Genomic DNA, 22,522 nt, shown 5'->3' with positions numbered 1-22,522 from the left:
AGCTGTAGTTGGTAGTTACCTGTAGATAAATAGATAGTTCACACAGAAATATCTGACATGCAGCTTTTAGAAATCTAATTCCTAAACTGAGAAAGCAGTGGTCCTAAAACGCAACCTCATGGAACCCCAAAGGGGAGCTTTTAGATGTGTGATTTCCCAGTGTTAGAAGAACCCGCCTATGTCTTAAATATGACTGAAATCATTCTAAGGTGGCACCTGAGCCTATAGAGATATTGTGTCATTTCTAGTGACCAGTATGTTAGATGGGGACTAACATTTAAGACTGTGGTCAGAACATTAGATTGAAACACTGTAAATCACAGAGACTGTGTTATCCACTATGCCATCCAACTCTACACTGGGTCTGTCCTGTTTGCCAGTTCAAAACAGATTCCATAAAGTTCTGAAAAAGGGTTGAGATAAAAATACTCTTGAATACTTGAAATTAAATAAATAACATGAGAACAATACTTTTAATAGCTCAACATTACCTCTGATATTGAAGGAGTTGAGCTTTCTAAGCTACCAATCAGGCTCCTTACATCAACCACAAGCATGCTACCAGGAGTGGGGTTCGAACCCACAAGGGCATTTGCCCATGGGATCTTAAGTCCAACTCCTTAACCACTCGGCCATCCTGGTTGACGTCAGCTGCTTGCTTACTTGCTTAGCTACTTGCTAACTATGGTTCTAGGGATGTTCATTTAATGAGCTTTCACTTCCTAAAATCTTGTTGCAGTTCTGAAGTGTCTGTAGTGACCTTTGATTTTCTTTCTGCAGGGAGACTGTTATCCACTATGCTGTCCAACTCTACCATGTTGAGTTACCATTGTCTTGCAAGTTTACAAAATAGCTTGACCAAACATGCTTACATGCATTGAGCAGTTACAATGCTTCTAATTGACTAAACATTTTTCACTAAACAATAGCAGCCTTACTTGAACTGAAGTCAGACTCTCTCAGCTCAACACTACTGTCCATATTATAATGCTAATGCGGTCTGATCACTGTTAGCAGCCTTTTTAACTGAACTATGGCAGTTAGATTATCTTTGGTCAGTTCGGCTTTACTGCTAGTTTAGCTTCTAGCTTAGCTCTAAAACATAACAGATTTATCCCGGTCATACTTTCATTCACTATTAGCTAGTAGGTTTCTGACTGGACAATGGGAGCCTTCCTTGAATGCAGGCTAGGCTATCTTTGGTCAGTTTGACATGGCCTCCAGTGTAATATTTAGTTCAGCTGTATAATAGAGGACATTTCCTAATCAATATGCTTACAAGAAAGAGCAGCGACTGGATTATTCACTGATTATCTTCAGTATCACTGTTTATGATCCTTCCCCTAAAACAGCTCTTTTAATATTTTAGCTTGCAGTTCCTCCCTTGAACCAAAGAAGCTACCAGGAGGGGGTTCGAACCCACGTGGGCAATTTCCCATTGGATCTTAAGTCCAACGCCTTAACCACTCGGCCATCCTGATTGCCCTGAATGTGACAATGGGTGAACAGATGACTGAAACAGTCAGAAAGACTAAAGTTCAAACTGTTTCCAATATAAGCAGACAGACACACTGATGACTGAAGCTACAGCACTAGCATATTTATGCTACATTTTTAGTAAAGATTCTTATCCAGAGTAATTCATGGACTGAACCTTGGTAACATTATTCAAATGGGGAATTGAGGAGAGATCAGGATCTGAGTTTAGTCCTGATTAAGCTGTAGTTGGTAGTTACCTGTAGATAAATAGATGAAGTTCACACAGAAATATCTGACATGCAGCTTTTAGAAATCTAATTCCTAAACTGAAAAAGCAGTGGTCCTAAAACGCAACCTCATGGAACCCCAAAGGGGAGCTTTTAGATGTGTGATTTCCCAGTGTAAGATGAACCCGCCTATGTCTTAAATATGACTGAAATCATTCTGAGATGGCACCTGAGCCTATAGAGATATTGTGTCATTTCTAGTGACCAGTATGTTAGATGGGGACTAACATTTAAGACTGTGGTCAGAACATTAGATTGAAACACTGTAAATCACAGAGACTGTGTTATCCACTATGCCATCCAACTCTACCCTGGTTCTGTCCTGTTTGCCAGTTCAAAACAGATTCCATAAAGTTCTGAAAAAGGGTTAAGATAAAAATACTCTTGAATACTTGAAATTAAATAAATAACATGAGAACAATACCTTTAATAGCTCAACATTACCTCTGATATTGAAGGAGTTGAGCTTTCTAAGCTACCAATCAGGCTCCTTACATCAACCACAAGCATGCTACCAGGAGTGGGGTTCGAACCCACATGGGTAACTATGGCAGTTGGATTATCTTTGGTCAGTTCGGCTTTACTGCTAGTTTAGCTCCTAGCTTAGCTCTAAAACATAACAGATTTATCCCAGTCATACTTTCATTCACTATTAGCTAGTCGGTTTCTGACTGGACAATGGGAGCCTTCCTTGAATGCAGGCTAGGCTATCTTTGGTCAGTTTGACATGGCCTCCAGTGTAATATTTAGTTCAGCTTTATAATAGAGGACATTTCCTAATCAATCTGCTTACAAGAAAGAGCAGTGACTGGATTCCTCACTGATTATCTTCAGTATCACTGTTTATGAACTTCCCCTAAAATAGCTCTTTTAATATTTTAGCTTGCAGTTCCTCCCTTGAACCAAAGAAGCTACCAGGAGTGGGGTTCGAACCCACGTGGGCAACTGCCCATTGGATCTTAAGTCCAACGCCTTAACCACTCGGCCATCCTGGTTGCTCTGAAGTTGACAATGGGTGAACAGATGACTGAAACAGTCAGAAAGACTACAGTTCAATCTGTTTCCAATATAAGCAGATAGACACACTGATGACTGAAGCTACAGCACTAGCATATTTATGCTACATTTTTAGTAAAGATTCTTATCCAGAGTAATTCATGGACTGAACCTTGGTAACATTATTCAAATGGGGAATTGAGGAGAGATCAGGATCTGAGTTTAGTCCTGATTAAGCTGTAGTTGGTAGTTACCTGTAGATAAATAGATGAAGTTCACACAGAAATATCTGACATGCAGCTTTTAGAAATCTAATTCCTAAACTGAAAAAGCAGTGGTCCTAAAACGCAACCTCATGGAACCCCAAAGGGGAGCTTTTAGATGTGTGATTTCCCAGTGTAAGATGAACCCGCCTATGTCTTAAATATGACTGAAATCATTCTGAGATGGCACCTGAGCCTATAGAGATATTGTGTCATTTCTAGTGACCAGTATGTTAGATGGGGACTAACATTTAAGACTGTGGTCAGAACATTAGATTGAAACACTGTAAATCACAGAGACTGTGTTATCCACTATGCCATCCAACTCTACCCTGGTTCTGTCCTGTTTGCCAGTTCAAAACAGATTCCATAAAGTTCTGAAAAAGGGTTGAGATAAAAATACTCTTGAATACTTGAAATGAAATAAATAACATGAGAACAACACTTTTAACAGCTCAACATTACCTCTGATATTGAAGGAGTTGAGCTTTGTAAACTACCAATCAGGCTCCTTACATCAACCACAAGCATGCTACCAGGAGCAGGGTTCGTACCCACGTGGGCATTTGCCCATTGGAGCTTAAGTCCAACGCCTTAACCACTCAGCCATCCTGGTTGACGTCAGCTGCTTGCTTACTTGCTTAGCTACTTGCTAACTATGGTTCTAGGGCTGTTCATTTAATGAGCTTTCACTTCCTAAAATCTTGTTGCAGTTCTGAAGTGTCTGTAGTGACCTTTGATTTTCTTTCTGCAGGGAGACTGTTATCCACTATGCTGTCCAACTCTACCATGTTGAGTTACCATTGTCTTGCAAGTTTACAAAATAGCTTGACCAAACATGCTTACATGCATTGAGCAGTTACAATGCTTCTAATTGACTAAACATTTTTCACTAAACAACAGCAGCCTTACTTGAACTGAAGTCAGACTATCTCAGCTCAACACTACTGTCCATATTATAATGCTAATGCGGTCTGATCACTGTTAGCAGCCTTTTTAACAGAACTATGGCAGTTAGATTATCTTTGGTCAGCTCAGCTTTACTGCTAGTTTAGCTTCTAGCTTAGCTCTAAAACATAACAGATTTATCCCGGTCATACTTTCATTCACTATTAGCTAGTAGGTTTTTGACTGGACAATGGGAGGCTTCCTTGAATGCAGGCTAGGCTATCTTTGGTCAGTTTGACATGGCCTCCAGTGTAATATTTAGTTCAGCTTTATAATAGAGGACATTTCCTAATCAATCTGCTTACAAGAAAGAGCAGTGACTGGATTATTCACTGATTATCTTCAGCATCACTGTTTATGAACCTTCCCCTAAAATAGCTCTTTTAATATTTTAGCTTGCAGTTCCTCCCTTGAACCAAAGAAGCTACCAGGAGTGGGGTTCGAACCCACGTGGGCAATTGCCCATTGGATCTTAAGTCCAACGCCTTAACCACTCGGCCATCCTGGTTGCCCTGAAGGTGATAATGGGTGAACAGATGACTGAAACAGTCAGAAAGACTACAGTTCAAACTGTTTCCAATATAAGCAGACAGACACACTGATGACTGAAGCTACAGCACTAGCATATTTATGCTACATTTTTAGTAAAGATTCTTATGCAGAGTAATTCATGGACTGAACCTTGGTAACATTATTCAAATGGGGAATTGAGGAGAGATCAGGATCTGAGTTTAGTCCTGATTAAGCTGTAGTTGGTAGTTACCTGTAGATAAATAGATAGTTCACACAGAAATATCTGACATGCAGCTTTTAGAAATCTAATTCCTAAACTGAGAAAGCAGTGGTCCTAAAACGCAACCTCATGGAACCCCAAAGGGGAGCTTTTAGATGTGTGATTTCCCAGTGTAAGATGAACCCGCCTATGTCTTAAATATGACTGAAATCATTCTGAGGTGGCACCTGAGCCTATAGAGATATTGTGTCATTTCTAGTGACCAGTATGTTAGATGGGGACTAACATTTAAGACTGTGGTCAGAACATTAGATTGAAACACTGTAAATCACAGAGACTGTGTTATCCACTATGCCATCCAACTCTAACCTGGTTCTGTCCTGTTTGCCAGTTCAAAACAGATTCCATAAAGTTCTGAAAAAGGGTTGAGATAAAAATACTCTTGAATACTTGAAATTAAATAAATAACATGAGAACAATACTTTTAATAGCTCAACATTACCTCTGATATTGAAGGAGTTGAGCTTTCTAAGCTACCAATCAGGCTCCTTACATCAACCACAAGCATGCTACCAGGAGTGGGGTTCAAACCCACATGGGTAACTATGGCAGTTGGATTATCTTTGGTCAGTTCGGCTTTACTGCTAGTTTAGCTCCTAGCTTAGCTCTAAAACATAACAGATTTATCCCAGTCATACTTTCATTCACTATTAGCTAGTCGGTTTCTGACTGGACAATGGGAGCCTTCCTTGAATGCAGGCTAGGCTATCTTTGGTCAGTTTGACATGGCCTCCAGTGTAATATTTAGTTCAGCTTTATAATAGAGGACATTTCCTAATCAATCTGCTTACAAGAAAGAGCAGTGACTGGATTCCTCACTGATTATCTTCAGTATCACTGTTTATGAACTTCCCCTAAAATAGCTCTTTTAATATTTTAGCTTGCAGTTCCTCCCTTGAACCAAAGAAGCTACCAGGAGTGGGGTTCGAACCCACGTGGGCAACTGCCCATTGGATCTTAAGTCCAACGCCTTAACCACTCGGCCATCCTGGTTGCTCTGAAGCTGACAATGGGTGAACAGATGACTGAAACAGTCAGAAAGACTACAGTTCAATCTGTTTCCAATATAAGCAGATAGACACACTGATGACTGAAGCTACAGCACTAGCATATTTATGCTACATTTTTAGTAAAGATTCTTATCCAGAGTAATTCATGGACTGAACCTTGGTAACATTATTCAAATGGGGAATTGAGGAGAGATCAGGATCTGAGTTTAGTCCTGATTAAGCTGTAGTTGGTAGTTACCTGTAGATAAATAGATAGTTCACACAGAAATATCTGACATGCAGCTTTTAGAAATCTAATTCCTAAACTGAAAAAGCAGTGGTCCTAAAACGCAACCTCATGGAACCCCAAAGGGGAGCTTTTAGATGTGTGATTTCCCAGTGTAAGATGAACCCGCCTATGTCTTAAATATGACTGAAATCATTCTGAGGTGGCACCTGAGCCTATAGAGATATTGTGTCATTTCTAGTGACCAGTATGTTAGATGGGGACTAACATTTAAGACTGTGGTCAGAACATTAGATTGAAACACTGTAAATCACAGAGACTGTGTTATCCACTATGCCATCCAACTCTAACCTGGTTCTGTCCTGTTTGCCAGTTCAAAACAGATTCCATAAAGTTCTGAAAAAGGGTTGAGATAAAAATACTCTTGAATACTTGAAATGAAATAAATAACATGAGAACAACACTTTTAACAGCTCAACATTACCTCTGATATTGAAGGAGTTGAGCTTTCTAAGCTACCAATCAGGCTCCTTACATCAACCACAAGCATGCTACCAGGAGTGGGGTTCGTACCCACGTGGGCATTTGCCCATTGGAGTCCAACGCCTTAACCACTCAGCCATCCTGGTTGACGTCAGCTGCTTGCTTACTTGCTTAGCTACTTGCTAACTATGGTTCTAGGGCTGTTCATTTAATGAGCTTTCACTTCCTAAAATCTTGTTGCAGTTCTGAAGTGTCTGAAGTGACCTTTGATTTTCTTTCTGCAGGGAGACTGTTATCCACTATGCTGTCCAACTCTACCATGTTGAGTTACCATTGTCTTGCAAGTTTACAAAATAGCTTGACCAAACATGCTTACATGCATTGAGCAGTTACAATGCTTCTAATTGACTAAACATTTTTCACTAAACAACAGCAGCCTTACTTGAACTGAAGTCAGACTATCTCAGCTCAACACTACTGTCCATATTATAATGCTAATGCAGTCTGATCACTGTTAGCAGCCTTTTTAACTGAACTATGGCAGTTAGATTATCTTTGGTCAGCTCAGCTTTACTGCTAGTTTAGCTTCTAGCTTAGCTCTAAAACATAACAGATTTATCCCGGTCATACTTTCATTCACTATTAGCTAGTAGGTTTCTGACTAGACAATGGGAGCCTTCCTTGAATGCAGGCTAGGCTATCTTTGGTCAGTTTGACATGGCCTCCAGTGTAATATTTAGTTCAGCTGTATAATAGAGGACGTTTCCTAATCAATCTGCTTACAAGAAAGAGCAGTGACTGGATTATTCACTGATTATCTTCAGTATCACTGTTTATGATCCTTCCCCTAAAATAGCTCTTTTAATATTTTAGCTTGCAGTTCCTCCCTTGAACCAAAGAAGCTACCAGGAGTGGGGTTCGAACCCACATGGGCAACTGCCCATTGGATCTTAAGTCCAACCCCTTAACCACTCAGCCATCCTGGTTGTCCTGAAGTTGCCAGTGGGTGAACAGATGACTGAAACAGTCAGAAAGACTACAGTTGAAACTGTTTCCAATATAAGCAGACAGACACTGATGAACTGAAGCTACAGCAACATTTTAGTGAAGATTATTTTCCAGAGTGATTCATAGGTTTAAACTTATCAGGGGTGTAATCCAATCCAAGAGCTTTTTAAATCTGGACCTTAAATCCAGCTTCACCTCCTGGTGAAAATACACTTTTACACAATTTGATAATCCTAACTGGACAGTTTTCACACATCCCAAAATGAGGACATGTCTGGAAAAATGAAGGCGCAATAGTTTTGTGATTCTTGTGATTTCTATAGGCCAGGTCAGTCCTTCCCTTTAGACCTACTAAGACCTGTTTGTTGAGCAGGAAAAACAAACTAACACCGTTCTGTCCTGGCACCGAAGTGGTGGAAGAACTTCCCCTGGGAGTCGCTCGCTGTCTTTAAACACTGACCAAAGACCCATCTTTTCCAAGACTAACTGTAGTCGAGGACTGAAGTCTCCACACTGACTTCTGTGTTTAGTAGCATCTAAGCTTAGAGGCATCTTTTGGATTATAGTCTATAGAAACTAGCTAAGGGTATTTTCTGAGTAACGGTGAAGCACTTTTGCTAAATGCCTTAAATATAAGTAAAAATACTAAAATATGCTATTAGAGCTTATTTTTAACATAAATATGCCAGTAATCGTTATATTCCAGTAGTCCATATGGCAGCCTGACGTTAAATGTTGGTAATTAAAATAGTCTACAATCTTTCATTAGATTCAGCGTCTCTTTTACCGATTTTTATTTTTATTGGAAAAAATATATGATTGACTAGACGAGTCTTTGTAGTGAACGGCCAAATACCATTCAACTGACAATCTTCACCTTCAGAGTCAGGTATAGACCCAATACTCACATATGAACAAGGCAGTGTTTGAACAATGTTAATGCTATTTGACCATTTTAACTATTTTGTTGTTATTAGCTAGCCTGCTCTTCTCCCGTTCCAATGAACACACAGACAAGCCGAATGAATCCCAAGATGGACGTCCTCTTTAGTCTGATCAAAATGCCCAGCTAAACCAAGTCACCGACCACGTTAGGCTGACTATCCTACTTTACCTTGCAGCAGCTCAACCTCACCCACTCAAACCTGAAGGAGAGAGAAAAACAGCATCAATTTCAGTTCTCTGAAGCATTTCTGCACCCCTCTCTCCTTCCCTCCCCCTCCCTCGAATCCCCAGGTGGCGCTGCCGGCTGTGGGGCCCATTAGCGCCCCAGTCCCAGCCTCCAGCAGACCATGCGTGTCCCGCCTGACGCTTTTTTGGATCCGGCCCAAGTTTGCTCCCCACTCTCTCCCCTCCTATGGCTGTCCCAGGTGGGGAGGGGGTGGAGCCCCGGAGACGGGCACGATCCCAGAGGATGGGAGGGAGAGAGGAGCTTCATGGGATTGAATGATAGAGGTGCGTTTTGCGGACAGGACGGGAGAAGTGCTGGCTGGAATGTTAATAGCTGTTGAGAGCCTGCTGATGAAGTGAGAAGAAGGGTTTTTACTGATGGCTGGTTAACTGAGTTGAGTTCAGCTCCTGGGAACAGCAGTTGGGGTTTAAACCAAATCTGAAGAAGTAAAGCTGCACATAAAGCTTCCCTGGCGGAGGGTAAAGGAATAGATGGTGTGTTCCTGTACTCCGAATGTAATCAATCAGGCAAGACAGGTGTGGTTCTGTTGTTTTGCACTGAAGCTAAGAGGCTAAACGCCAGAAATGTTTTTAAACCCATACTCTGCTCTATCGTATAAAGGCGGGGATACATTTAGGAATAGGCTGGAATAGACCGGTTGTCGGCAGGAGCTGCACGGTGCCGTTTCTGTTCATTATCTGGAGTAGCTGAGTTGTAGTGGAACTTAGATGAGCTGCACTTTTACTGTTAGAGCGTCTGCTTACCGGACAAACTGGGAATCCAGAGGGCAAAACACTCTGCTCCTGGGCTGTAAGCTCGGTGAAGGCGGTCTGAGACAAGCCTGGTTTGCCTAATAAGGTAGTTGCTCTACTAATAATGACATATCTACCAGGAGTGGGGTTCGAACCCATGTGGGCAATCCCTCATTGGATCTTAAGTCCAACGCCTTAACCACTCGGCCATCCTGGTCCTCTCAACGCTGACACTTTTTCCAATACACTCTGCTTCTGGGCTGTAAGCTCAGTGAAGGCGGTCTGAGACATGCCTGGTCTGGAAGAATGGGGCAGGTCCGCCTAATGAGTAGGAGAGTCTGACTCCACCTCTGCAGATTTGACAACATGGCGGACAGGACAACCATAAAACGTCAACAGATTCTTAGTCATTTTATTTTGAAAATATTATCATTTATTTATTGCTATTTTTCTAAATGAATTGTTTTAATGTGAGTGTTGTGAACATTTAATCAAATGAAACATACATAGTTGGCGTAGCATGCTGGCGGACAAACCCACAAGACAATGAACAGTTCAATTACAGCATCTCTGGCAGCACTGAGCAATTTAATGATATAAAGTGTGTGTATTTAGTTAGGTTCAATATGCAAACCATAACAATTCTACCAGGAGTGGGGCTCGAACCCACGAGGGCATTTGCCCACTGGATCTTAAGTCCAACGCCTTAACCACTCGGCCATCCTGGTTGCAGCAGCTAGTGGTCTTATGTGGATGGATGACTGTACACAATGAGAGCTGGTTCTGTAATTGGACTTAATCCCCAGCTTAACTTAAAATGAATCTGCTCTTGCCAACATGGTCAGCATGGACAGTCACAACAAAGGCCACCAACCCTACTCGTACACTCAAAGGAAAAGGTGGTTCTTTAGCAATAATAGAACCCTTTTGGTCCTATAAAGAACCATTTTTAAAAGGTTCTGAGTCAAATAATCTACAAATGATTCTCCACCATTGCTAAGAACATTTCAGAGAAGGGAGAAGGGAGATCTCCGAGAGCAGAGCTGATGTCCACTGCTCCATGCAAATGCAGGTATCCTCAGACTCCAGGACACTGAATGACTTTGACTTGGTTGCATTTGTTGGACCAGTGCACAGCTCTGTAATTACTAGCATAAAAACACACACTCACATCTGCCGAGGGTTTAGGTCAAGAACACCTGGACCTTGAAAAGTGTGCCCACAGCCTAATCCTTAAGGCACATTTGGTTGCTCAGTCATATCGATGTCTTAAGGTTTTACAACCTTTACAGGGCTGCATTCTTCATTGCTGGCAAGACTAGCATGAGGTCATACAGGAATTTAGCAATAGCCAGATCTGGTATCTTTTGGGAGGGGGGGGGGGTCTTAAACACTTATAATAATTAATTTCTTTCATTTATGAATTATTAATGAAATATGTATGTGTGTAAATGATAGAATTCTCATCTATACTATTTAAATCTCCCTAAACACCAATCAGCCATTACATTAAAACCACCTGCCTAGCATTTTGAATGTACCCTTCATGGCTCCAAAATAGTTTGGACCCATCAAGTCATGTACCCCACAAGACCTCTGAATGTGTCCTGTAAGTTGCGAGGTGAGGCCTACATGGATCACGTCAATCTTGGGCATCCATGTCTTGGGTGTCCATGACCCATGGCACTTGTTGTCCTTCCCTGGAGCACTTTTGGTAGGTACTGATCACTGCATACCAAAAAAAAAAACACAAGACTGTCCTGATGTTTATGAGATGCTCTGGCGTCCCCCTCTGATGTGACAGGGTTCAAGGGGAGGTGACGGGGTGGTGGAGGGTTGCATAGACTTGTCATAGACACTCAGACAAGGAGTGGATTCAGGCATGTTCCTCCTCCCGAAATTCAATTATTTCATAACTCTACTGTGTGGACAAAAGTATTTGGACACAGCTTTTAATCATTGAATGCAGTTTTTTTGTAATTCAGTCCCATTGCTACAGGAGTATAAAATCAAGCACCAAGCCAGGCTAAGCCAGGTCAGCCTTTTAGCTGGGTGTTATGACTACACCTCCTAAAGTAGACATTGCCAAACTCTGTACCCTGTCTCTGACCCTGTGGAGATTATTCCAGCCTCCACACTTTTACTACAAATCACACATGCTCCCTTTTATATGCTAGCACAAGGTAGATATGACCATGATTATCTTTTGCTGGCTGTGCTAAATCCCACAACACTTAAATCAGTGAAAACTTGCATTCAAATCAGAGCTTGTGTGTTCCTAATTCACCGTAATGGAACAGATGTTGAGTGTGATTTCTGTTATTCAGAATAGACTGAACATCTGAACTGAGAATAAAAGCTGAACTACAACACAATACACCAAACACAAGGGTCTGCTTCATCAGCGAGCTTGTCAGGTGACATGTCCACAATTACTCTCCTGAGTTCCATGACCCAGTGTTGCTGATTTCTCCCCAGTCACTGCATGTCTATAGAGCAGTGACAGATTTGGCAGAGAGGAGGGGTGGGCCACTCTATTGAGCACGCCTCTGTTCAACATGGGTCTCTATGGACTCCCAGACAAAAGACCAGCTCAGGCATGAGAGGAGCTGAATATGCTGAGAGCCCCGTAAGAACACTGGGACGACTGACCCTCCCGAAGCATTCCCATTTTTCCATATGTGAATAACCTCCTAGGTTTTATACTTTAAGAGAAGGGTTTTATGTGATGTTGTAACTTCACAAAAGACACAAAGTGTTTAGCCTAAGCTAGGCTAACTTTCATCTGCAGTAATTCATAGTTGGAGGAACGGTGCACTGCCAGAAAAACCAGTGCCTCCATATACAGCATATATGGGCATTTTAGCCCTGCCCATTCACTTTGAAGTTATAAGGAGTGTTTCAGTCTGGGGGACATAGTCCATGTCAGCCAATCAGAACAGAGATCATTCATTCACATTAGTCTCAAAGGCAAAGTAATATGAAAGCAATCTGTTTCATTTGTAGAAGATGAAAAGAATTTAGCATATAAAGATTAATTACTGACTGTTTTTGCTACCCACAAGTAAACTTCAAAGAAAGTAAATCTTTTTAAACCAATATTTTGGTAAAACATCTCATTTCCACAGTTTTTTACCTTTACCTCAGATGTTATTGTCCAGTTTGTTGACCAGTTTGATCTGTCCTAACCTTGCTTCTTTGATTTATATCTGGAGTTTTGAGGTTAATGTAGCTAACAAGTCATAAAAGCTCATGAAAACCAGTTAGCATGATGCTAACCGCATACCTACATCTACCTAAATCACGAATAACCTCAAACAAACTTGCCAATGTTGGTTGTGAACCTATGTGATATCCTGTTAACCATAATACTGGACATTAGCACATCGCTAAGCTAAACACTGCAGAAGCCTGAATTCTCTCAGTCCTTTCTCAGCACTGTTTTTATAGCTTCATCAAGGTTTAAGAACCTGAGAAAAAGTAGAGAAGTAAAATTCGGACCCCAAACTTTGCTTCTTTAATTTTGCAACTGGAGTTATGAGGTTAATGTAGCTACCAAGTCATAGGAGCTCATGAATACCAGTTAAGTATCTAAATAACATATATAACGACACCCCGGGTAACGTAATCTCAATTTTTCTGAGCCTGTTTGATGTACTGTTAAGTATAATATAGGACATTAGCACATCGCTAAGCTAAACACTGTAGAAGCCTGAATTTTCTCAGTACTTTATCAGTACTGTTTTTATAGCTACATTAGATTTCAGCTCCAGTGCAAAAAGGATGAACCAAAATTCAGACGCCAAACATATCTTGGCTGATTTGATTGATTACATTTAAAATAAGTGGAAAATTGTGTAAACATGAGGTTTTGGTCTTTTTTGGACTTATTTACTTTTACGAAAAATCGGTTTTGTCTTGCAGAAAACGTTGAAATGGTAGCTTTAAAAAAGGAGTAAAAAGCTGCTCAGCTTTTAATGAAAGTCAATGCAAATATTTTATTTTATTATTTATATTTTATTTATTCATCATGAAATTAAATAAAAATGACAAACAGAAAATACATTATTTTTGCTCGGCAGCGCTGATGTGCTAATAATACTATTATTTTCTACATTAATGTAATTCAAATAAAATGTGACTATAAACATTATAGAACCTGTAAAATCTTTGACGTCATGGTTCAACCCCTATTATACATTTCCTACACGTTTTGGGTGTATACTCTACCAAGGAGCTCCCATGCCCTCCCACCAGCATTCCCTCCCACCTGGCCCAGTGCAGCCAGGCCCCACATCCCCGGCTTCTGAAGTTACTCTGCGGTTCTCAGGCCCGCTGCCAAGCCGACCTCAGATCTGCCATGCAAATGAGCCCCCGGCTGCTGCTGTGGTGACATTCCGAGGTCTCGCCGTCCCACGATGCGCCGCTTCCACACCACCTCGGCTCCTTAAAGCCATCTAATTAAAACACCAAATCCTCCCCCCAACACACACACATTTTCCCTCTCTCACACCCACACTCTCCCATTCCACAGGAGAAATGATTATTAGGAATTTAATGGGGAGATTTTCACGTCCCAGGCCATCTGTGGCCCCAGGAAGGCCTGGAAATTTTGGAGAGGGTTGACGACGTGACAAAAAAGTGCCCATTTTTCCCCCCTCGACCATTATTCACGGATGCAGCCAAAGGAGGTTCAAAGCACTAAATCACCGTTATGAGGGCAGAACATTTTTCACTTTTAATCACCCAGATTGATATTAACAGGCTATTTATTTTAGCTGGTCCCTCAGAGGGACCCTGTCCTTTTTATCTACATTTAGTGATGTCCTAACCAATCGCATTTGATGGTGTATTGACTTGGTTGGACAGATTTCTCTTTTGACCTTAACTGACCTAATCAGGCTCCGCCCCAAATGTGTCCTTTTGGAAATAAAAACAAAAGCCATTGATTGGTGGGGCTAGCTTTTTAAACTTTTTTAACACATCGCTAAGCTAAACACTGCAGAAGCCTGAATTCTCTCAGTCCTTTCTCAGCACTGTTTTTATAGCTTTATTAGCGTTTCAGAACCTGAGTAAAACTAAAGAAGCGAAATTCGGACCCCAAACTTTGCTTCTTCAACTGGAGTTATGAGGTTAATGTAGCTTCCAAGTCATGGGAGCTCATGAATACCAGTTACCTAAATAACATATATAACGACAAACCCGATAACATAATCTCAATTTGACAAATTTGACTGTTTGATGTACTGTTAACTATAATATTGGACATTAGCACATCGCTAAGCTAAACACTGTAGAAGCCTGAATTTCCTCACTACTTTCTCAGTACTGTTTTTATAGCTACATTAAACAAACTTGCCTATGTTGGTTGTGAACCTATGTGATATCCTGTTAACCATAATACTGGACATTAGCACATCGCTAAGCTAAACACTGCAGAAGCCTGAATTCTCTCAGTACTTTCTCAGCACTGTTTTTATAGCTTCATTAAGGTTTAAGAACCTGAGAAAAAGTCGAGAAGTAAAATTCGGACCCCAAACTTTGCTTCTTTAATTTTGTAACTGGAGTTATGAGGTTAATGTAGCTAACAAGTCATGGAAGATCATGAATACCAGTTAGTTTAATTTCCTCAGTACTTTCTCAGTACTGGACATTAGCACATCGCTAAGCTAAACACTGTAGAAGCCTGAATTTAATATAAAAAAAATTAAATTAACATTAAATTTAAGATGAACCAAAATTCAGACATCAAACATGTCTCGGCTGATTTGATTGACTACATTGATTGGTGGGGCTAGCTTTTTAAACTTTTTTAGTTTTATTGGAGTTACGACATACTAGTTTCCAGTTTAAAATATTCTACACTACTGAGCTCCAGCTAATCCACAAATTACAATATATATATATACAATATAATATACAATGAATGGATGCATGCCAATGGTGGAGTGTTGTATTTGGGACTGTCATGCCAAATACACTCCAGTACAGAATGAATTAGGTTTACCTAATAACCAGTAGAGCCACTGTAGAGCTGAACCCAGGGAAGATTGTGAATATACACTGATCAGCCATAACATTAGTACCACCTGCCTAATACTGAGTAGGTACCCCTTGTGCTGCTACAACAGATCTGACCATTCAAGGCATGGACTCCACAAGACCTCTGAAGGCGTCCTGTGGTATCTGGCACCAAGACGCTAGCAGTATATCCTTTAAGTCCTGTCATTTGTGAGGTGGGGCCTCCATGAATCACATCAATAAAGCTTAGGTGCCCATGACTCCCATGTCGCTGGTTCACCAGTTGTGCTTTCTTGGAGCACTTTTGGTAGATACTGACCACTGCATACTGGGAACACCCCACAAAAGACCTGCCCAATGTTTTTGGAGATGTTCTGACCCAGTTGTCTGGCTGCTGTTTCTTGTCAAAGTGTCTCAGGTTCTAATTCCTGCCCATTTCTCCTGCTTTTAACACCAACATCGCCTTCAAGAGCTGACTGTTCACTTGCTATCTAACATATCCAACCCTTTGACAGATCCTGCACCTGTAGATAAAGATAATCAGTGTTTTCACTGTCAGTGGTGCTAATGTTGCGTCTGCTCAATGTATATTGCTAACAGGTTATTGCTATTGTGACGTAAGGCTAATTACTAATAGGCATTAGTAGCAATTTAGTACAGCTGTTTGCTTTGGTGCCTTTTTTGGATCAAAGTTTATAAAATTATGATTAAAAATTGCAGACCCCACTTTAAAACCCATAGGTTTGGAGAACAGTAATACTGCATCTTTAACAGTAATGCTAAAACGTACAGCTAAGGAACAGTTTCATCGTATTACTGTAAGACTTACTCTGAAAAATAAGAGCTCAGCAGGCAAAGACGCTGACACTGTGGCCCGAGAATCGCAGGTTCAAATCTCGGGTCATGCTGCTTCGCCATCAGCAGCCAGAGCCTGAGAGAGCACAATTGCCCTTGCTTTCTCTGGGTGACATGACATGCCAGAGGCCTGTTTTTTAACAAAATGGGCCAATCATCTTACTGGTCAGGACTCCACCTCCTACATGTTGAGATCTGACCCTATTCGAACTTTTCTTGAGGGTTTATCAGTGATTTAAATAATAAAGCGCAGATAATTTGACCTTCAGTTTTCAGTATTTTCCCTTTTCCCATTCATAGAGATAGGAGCCAGGTGCCCTATCACTGGAAACAGCCATGCCCATGGTGCTGCAAAGATAGTCGCCCAGTGAACAGTGACTTGGCTACAAGGACTTTGCTATTAGCTTCCATTGCTAATTAGCTACATTACCTTCGTAGCTTAAATTTACAAACTGTATAATTTTCATTTTTGGTGACATTATCACTTTAACCTCCATACCAAGGAGAAGGGCTTGTGCACGACTGCCAACCCAGTCCCCCTAGACTCTCATCCTATCTCTCTCGCTCTTTCTCTCTCTCTCTCTCTTGCTCGCTCGCTCTCTCTCCTCACCCCCTCCTGTTAGCAGAGCAGCTGTCACGCTGTCTCCGTGCTGGAGAGGATATGAGGGGCTGAGAGGGGAAGTGTGTGTGTTAAAGGGCTTGCTGCTCCTTCAGAGACACACCTCAGGAACCCACACAGTCAGAGCAGACAAAGGACACACACACACACACACACCCACACACACAAACACACAGTGTCTTGTCTGAGTATCATCCCACATAGACACATGGCCTCATGCCCAACGTAGAGTATAAAAACAGACTCCATCCCTCATTGCCTGTCAGCTGCTGTAATGGACTGCCATGATCTGTAGGAACTTCTGGTCTTCAGAGGTTTGCTTTAGAGCCAGTGTTCCTCAGCATTTGCACATCAGCTATAGGTGCAACTTAAAGAAAGTAGCTGGATACATTCACTAGAGGGGTGTCCACAAACATTTGGACATGTAGTATATATATAGTATGTATATATATATATATATATATATATATGTAACCACTACATCTCAACACAAGAACCATTTGAAAGGGGTTCTTCACCTGTCACAGTGAAACCGTAGGTGGTTCTTTGTATGACCCTTTAAAATGGTTCTAAGGTCATCCTTCAAAACCTTTGCACTGCAATACAATGGAACTTGGTTCTATATATAGCACCAAAAGGGTTCCACTAATGTTTCTGGTACTATTCAGAACGCGTTTAGCTTTTTGAGTATACATTGAGTGTTTGAGTGTTGATCATGGAAGATGTAGTCCTAATTGCTTTGTTTTACAAATATGTGTATCAGCAGTGGTAAACACTGGGATCGTCCCAGAATTCCCATATTAACGCATCCCAAATTTTAACTATCACACACACAATCAAACATCTCCAAAAAGGCGAAACCTTCTGAACTTTTAATAGAAGTCAGTTTCCAATATTCTAAGCCACTTTGGAGCATTTCTATTTCTAAACCTAAGCTGTCAGATTCACATCATGTCAAACAGCGAAAAACGACAAAAATGGATTTTGGATGGACGTTTTTGCCTGACAGCGACGATACAAGGCCAGTTTACAACAATACTTAAATGATTGATTTAATGATAACTGATAATGTGAGGGATGGACTGCGCGTGTTTATTTCCTGTTTATTTATTTGTTTGGTTGTTTATTTGGTCGTCAGTATTCCCCATCGGACAGTCCCAATGGATTTGGCTTACTGGGTTTCAAAGAGGTTTTAAACCACCAGCAGCGACACTTGTTTGTCCTAAAACTTAAAGCTCAAACCTTGCAGATACACATCAATATTATCATATAACTATATATATATATTCATTTTCCGTTGCCAATTCAAAAGGGGTGAAATTAAACATTAAATACATCTTTAGGATTTTACTCAAAATAAATACTGACTTCTGTATTTAGTAATATCTAAGCTTAGAGGTGTCTTTTGGATCCTAGCCGATTCAAACCAGCTTAGGATATTTTCTGAGTAAACACTGAAGCCTTTCTGTAAGCCGTTTTGAACGAGACCGTCTGCTAAATGGCTTTAACGTAAATGTAAATGTAAATATTAACACATGAAGCTAAAAAGAATTTTCACATTTTTTTTCACAACTGTGAAACTCACACTTTTTTATCGTGTTCACACACACACACACACACACACACACACAAATGATGAGGCTACCAAGCTCTAACGGTAAAGGCGTTTATTATAATACATAATATTTATTAACAAACACGGTCTAAAATCAGTGAGTGACTTACGGTCCTGCAAAACCCCTTACTGCCTTTATTTACACTGCAGAGTGGAGGGGAACAACTGAATGTGAGTTACTTAATGATTGAATTTTTATTATTATTATTATTATTATTATTATTATGTCTTGTGTTCTGGTGACCTCCGAATGTAGCTTTTTTTTATCATAATAACATTTAACATATCTTTATTCAACATAAAGATCAGATTCCATCTAAAAACTGAATTTTGTGTCCGGCCAACAGTTGTCCAGTGTGTCCAGTGTGATTCTACCAAATAGAGAGTCATTAAACCTGTAGAAAGAGAGAGAAAAACAACGTTCAGCGCTTACAGTGAAAAGCTTCTGGGCATCCAGAGACTTTTGGGCATCCAAAATTCACTTCAAAAATAGAAAAAACTCATTTTTTCGTGACTGCGATTATAATATTTACTACAAATTATGAATCGAGCAGTTGTTTTTTGCATTGCGTCAAAAAATGTCTGATAAATTGACCAATAGAAATGGTCCAAAATTACAAAATCAGAATCAATCGGTTTAGATTGACTTCCATTCAAAGTTGTTTCCTTTCTGCTGTAAACTCGTCTTATATAATGTCACCATACGTCACTTTATTCGCCTCAGTGTGGGAATAGCAAAACTACAAACCTTAACGTTCAACTCAACGTTTCACTGTTTTTACTGCGAACGTTAAACGTTTTGGAAGAGTTTTGGCAATGAGAAAATAAACAGAAATAAATAAAATACATGTCAGAAGGGGAAGGTAAAGCTAATACACGTTAATAAAACTCTTTATTACTCTATAATTTGCGTTTGAAATTACGGGATTTTTTTTATTATTATTATACAGACAAAATATTACAGTCTTCACCACTGAATCGACATTGAAATTATACATGATCGTCATTCCAACATTGATTCAATGACCCAGTGTTTGCTGATTTGTGATTTATTATATTTTTCCCTTTTTAGTTTTATAGTCAGTGACGCATTCAAAAATAAAATAATAAACCCAATGGAAATAATCACAGGATACATTCAGGATTTATTAAGAATTTTGATGTTGACTTAAAATACAATCCCAGACCCCAACCCCCCCCCCCCCACCCACCCACTCTCTCTCTCTGATTCAGACTGATATAAAGAAACACTCTATCCACAAACATTCGTGATTGTATCAATACAATGTGTGATTTCAACCAACCAAACCCCCCTTTTAAACACTGCAACTATTTTTATATCCACACGAGCTCAAATTCATCCACGCGCGCAGCTTCGCTCTGTTGCATAGCTCCTGTTTTTATTCCCTTTATTGCTGAAAGGATCCAGATTTTAGCGAAGCTTGAATGAAGTCTCAGCTCAACTCGTTTCAAACTGAACTCTGATTCTCCTTTTCCAACCAAACGACCAGTAAACAACCAGTAAACAACCAGTAAACAACCAGTCACTGAACCCAGTTCAGGCCACAACAGCAAGTTTTCACAGATTGTATTAAATAAGCACTATTAATAAACCACATACATAATCAGGCTTTCAGAGAAAAAATATTTGTGAAGTACATATGGAAATGTAGGCTACATCAGCTGGAGGTTTAGTGTGAAATGTCTTGTGCTCCCTTTTGTTTTTCTTCTACAAAAAAAAAAAAAAAAACGTTTCATGATTTGTTACGTCTTTCCGTTTCGTTTTTAACATTTTAACCGTTTTTAAAGCGTTTATTTGTGTTTTTTACTGCTTGAAACAACGTGAATCTAGCAGTTCTTTACCCTGCATCCAAATTTGTATCTCCATTTTTGTCATCTTCATTTTTCGACATACTTTTAGTCTGGCTTCTTTACCTTATGTCTGGATTTAATGATAAATGGACCAATAGAAACGTTCCAAAATGACTGGAATGGAATAAAATATTTTACAATGATTTCCATTGAATGTTATGATGTTTTTTGCCATTTTGGAGATACAAGGTTGGAACATACGGGGTTTAACAGCAACGATATTCAACAAATTTCTCTCTTTTTAATCGTTAAGATCGTGAATACATTTTAAACACTGTCTGATAGAATTGAAAAACTTCCACATGTTTACAGTTTTGCAATCGAATTGCAATTTTTTAATCTCATTTGTGAATGAGGGTCATTTTTTCTGTATTTCATGTCTTTAACCGTCGCATTTGAGCGGTTAACTGATGAATCTTCAGTCCTATTTAACAGAAATTCAGTCCCAGTTCCCAGTCTAGCTGTGAAAGCTCTGGTTAAGCTCCTCCTGGCTCTGGAAGGCCTGATGCACGTGGAGCTCGTAGGGAAAGTGTGTGAGCGCGCCACTGTGTGTGTATGGGGAGTCTTTGGCGCGCGCCGCCGCCGCAGCAGCCGCCGCCGCCGCCGCCGCCGCCTCGTGCTCGCGTGTCCTGAACGAGAAGATTCCGTCGTAGCTGAGGGGGGGCTCCAGCCGGGAGCCACAGCCGCCTAACTCGTACCCACCGCCGTGCTCGTAAGAAGACGTGGAACAGTAGCCGTAGGTGGGTCGAAGCGGCTTGCCGCTGTCCATGGTCCCGGTGCTGCTGCCGGCGTGGTGGGCGTGGCCGGTGGGTGTGGCTCCGTAGGCCACGTCGTAATGCGCCTCTCCTTCTCCTACGCCGCCGACGTGATCAGCGAGGAAGCGCGCGGCGTTGAGCTGCAGGCACCCCGCCACCAGGTTGGTGGTGGGCTGCGAGAGGCCCGCGCAGAGCGTGCGCGCGAACGCCAGCAGGTCGGGCCGCGTGCCCGTGCGCAGCGTCTCCGACAGGGCCCGGATGTAATTCCTGGCCAAGCGCAGCGTCTCGATCTTGGACAGCTTCTGCGTCTTGGAGTGGCACGGCACCACGCGCCGCAGGCTCTCCAGCGCGTTGTTCAGGCCGTGCATGCGCGTGCGCTCTCGCGCGTTCGCCTCCTGGCGCCGCACGCGCGTCCGCTCCGTGCCACCTACAGACCCCCCTCCTCCTCCTCCTCCTCCTCTCTTCCGCCTTGGTCCTCTTCTCCCGTCCAGCTCCTCTTCATCCTCTTCCTCTTCTTCAGTCGTTTCCTTCGACCCCACGGTGGGCGCGCCGAACCGGAGCTCGCGCGCAGCCTCTGATTCTTCAAACGGCACGGTGAGCATGGTCCCTACATCATCAAAACAACAATAAACAATAATAAACAACTACAAAGTGTACAGAACTCATCTGTCTCTCTGTCTATCTGACTGTCTATCTGACTGTCTATCTGTCTGTCTGCCTGTCTGTCTGCCTGTCTGTCTGTCTGACTGTCTATCTGTCTGTCTATCTGTCTGTCTGTCTGTCTGTCTGTCTATCTATCTGTCTGTCTGTCTGTCTGTCTGTCTATCTATCTATCTATCTATATGTCTGTCTGTCTGTCTGTCTGTCTATCTATCTATATGTCTGTCTGTCTGTCTCTCTAGCTATCTATTTGTCTGTCTGTCTGTCTGTCTGTCTGTCTCTCTAGCTATCTATTTGTCTATATGTCTGTCTGTCTGTCTCTCTAGCTATCTGTCTGTCTGTCTGTCTGTCTCTCTAGCTATCTATTTGTCTGTCTGTCTGTCTATCTATTTGTCTGTCTATCTATCTAGCTATCTATTTGTCTGTCTGTCTGTCTGTCTGTCTATCTATCTATCTATCTATCTATCTATCTGTCTGTCTGTCTGTCTATCTGTCTGTCTGTCTATCTATCTATCTATCTATCTATCTATCTATCTATCTATCTATCTGTCTGTCTGTCTGTCTGCCTGTCCCGCTTCTTTTTGCTTCTTGGAACATCATAGATCATAGAAGAACCACTTTTGGTTCTATAAGGAGTTTTTTGAGCAGTGTCACAGAAGAGCTGCGCTTGGATTGGACCATTTCCACTTTTCTACAGAAGATGTTTGGA

General features: G+C 41.2%; 1 protein-coding gene and 9 non-coding genes across 10 annotated transcripts; all 10 read right to left on the bottom strand.

Moving 5' to 3' along the window:
- Positions 1-559: 559 nt before the first annotated feature.
- On the bottom strand, positions 560-642 carry trnal-uaa (transfer RNA leucine (anticodon UAA)). The gene has a single exon. It is a non-coding gene; the product is annotated as a tRNA-Leu (tRNA).
- Positions 643-1,399: 757 nt separating this feature from the next.
- trnal-uaa (transfer RNA leucine (anticodon UAA)) lies at positions 1,400-1,481 on the bottom strand. The gene has a single exon. It is a non-coding gene; the product is annotated as a tRNA-Leu (tRNA).
- Positions 1,482-2,678: 1,197 nt separating this feature from the next.
- On the bottom strand, positions 2,679-2,761 carry trnal-uaa (transfer RNA leucine (anticodon UAA)). The gene has a single exon. It is a non-coding gene; the product is annotated as a tRNA-Leu (tRNA).
- A 797-nt stretch (positions 2,762-3,558) lies between these two features.
- On the bottom strand, positions 3,559-3,641 carry trnal-uaa (transfer RNA leucine (anticodon UAA)). Its single transcript has one exon. It is a non-coding gene; the product is annotated as a tRNA-Leu (tRNA).
- Positions 3,642-4,398: 757 nt separating this feature from the next.
- Positions 4,399-4,481, bottom strand: trnal-uaa (transfer RNA leucine (anticodon UAA)). Its single transcript has one exon. It is a non-coding gene; the product is annotated as a tRNA-Leu (tRNA).
- Positions 4,482-5,676: 1,195 nt separating this feature from the next.
- trnal-uaa (transfer RNA leucine (anticodon UAA)) lies at positions 5,677-5,759 on the bottom strand. Its single transcript has one exon. It is a non-coding gene; the product is annotated as a tRNA-Leu (tRNA).
- A 1,629-nt stretch (positions 5,760-7,388) lies between these two features.
- Positions 7,389-7,471, bottom strand: trnal-uaa (transfer RNA leucine (anticodon UAA)). Its single transcript has one exon. It is a non-coding gene; the product is annotated as a tRNA-Leu (tRNA).
- Positions 7,472-9,550: 2,079 nt separating this feature from the next.
- On the bottom strand, positions 9,551-9,633 carry trnal-uaa (transfer RNA leucine (anticodon UAA)). The gene has a single exon. It is a non-coding gene; the product is annotated as a tRNA-Leu (tRNA).
- Positions 9,634-10,061: 428 nt separating this feature from the next.
- On the bottom strand, positions 10,062-10,144 carry trnal-uaa (transfer RNA leucine (anticodon UAA)). Its single transcript has one exon. It is a non-coding gene; the product is annotated as a tRNA-Leu (tRNA).
- Positions 10,145-20,855: 10,711 nt separating this feature from the next.
- On the bottom strand, positions 20,856-21,755 carry neurod6b (neuronal differentiation 6b). The gene has a single exon (XM_072669114.1). It carries the CDS (start codon positions 21,753-21,755, stop codon positions 20,856-20,858), a length of 900 nt encoding a protein of 299 aa, XP_072525215.1.
- Between the last annotated feature and the right edge of the window lie 767 nt (positions 21,756-22,522).

The sequence above is a fragment of the Salminus brasiliensis genome, chromosome 23 (assembly GCF_030463535.1).
Source record: "Salminus brasiliensis chromosome 23, fSalBra1.hap2, whole genome shotgun sequence".
Classification (NCBI taxonomy): Eukaryota; Metazoa; Chordata; class Actinopteri; order Characiformes; family Bryconidae; genus Salminus; species Salminus brasiliensis.
The sequence above is the reverse complement of the archived record's forward strand: the minus strand, read 5'-3'. Positions and strand labels throughout refer to the sequence as shown.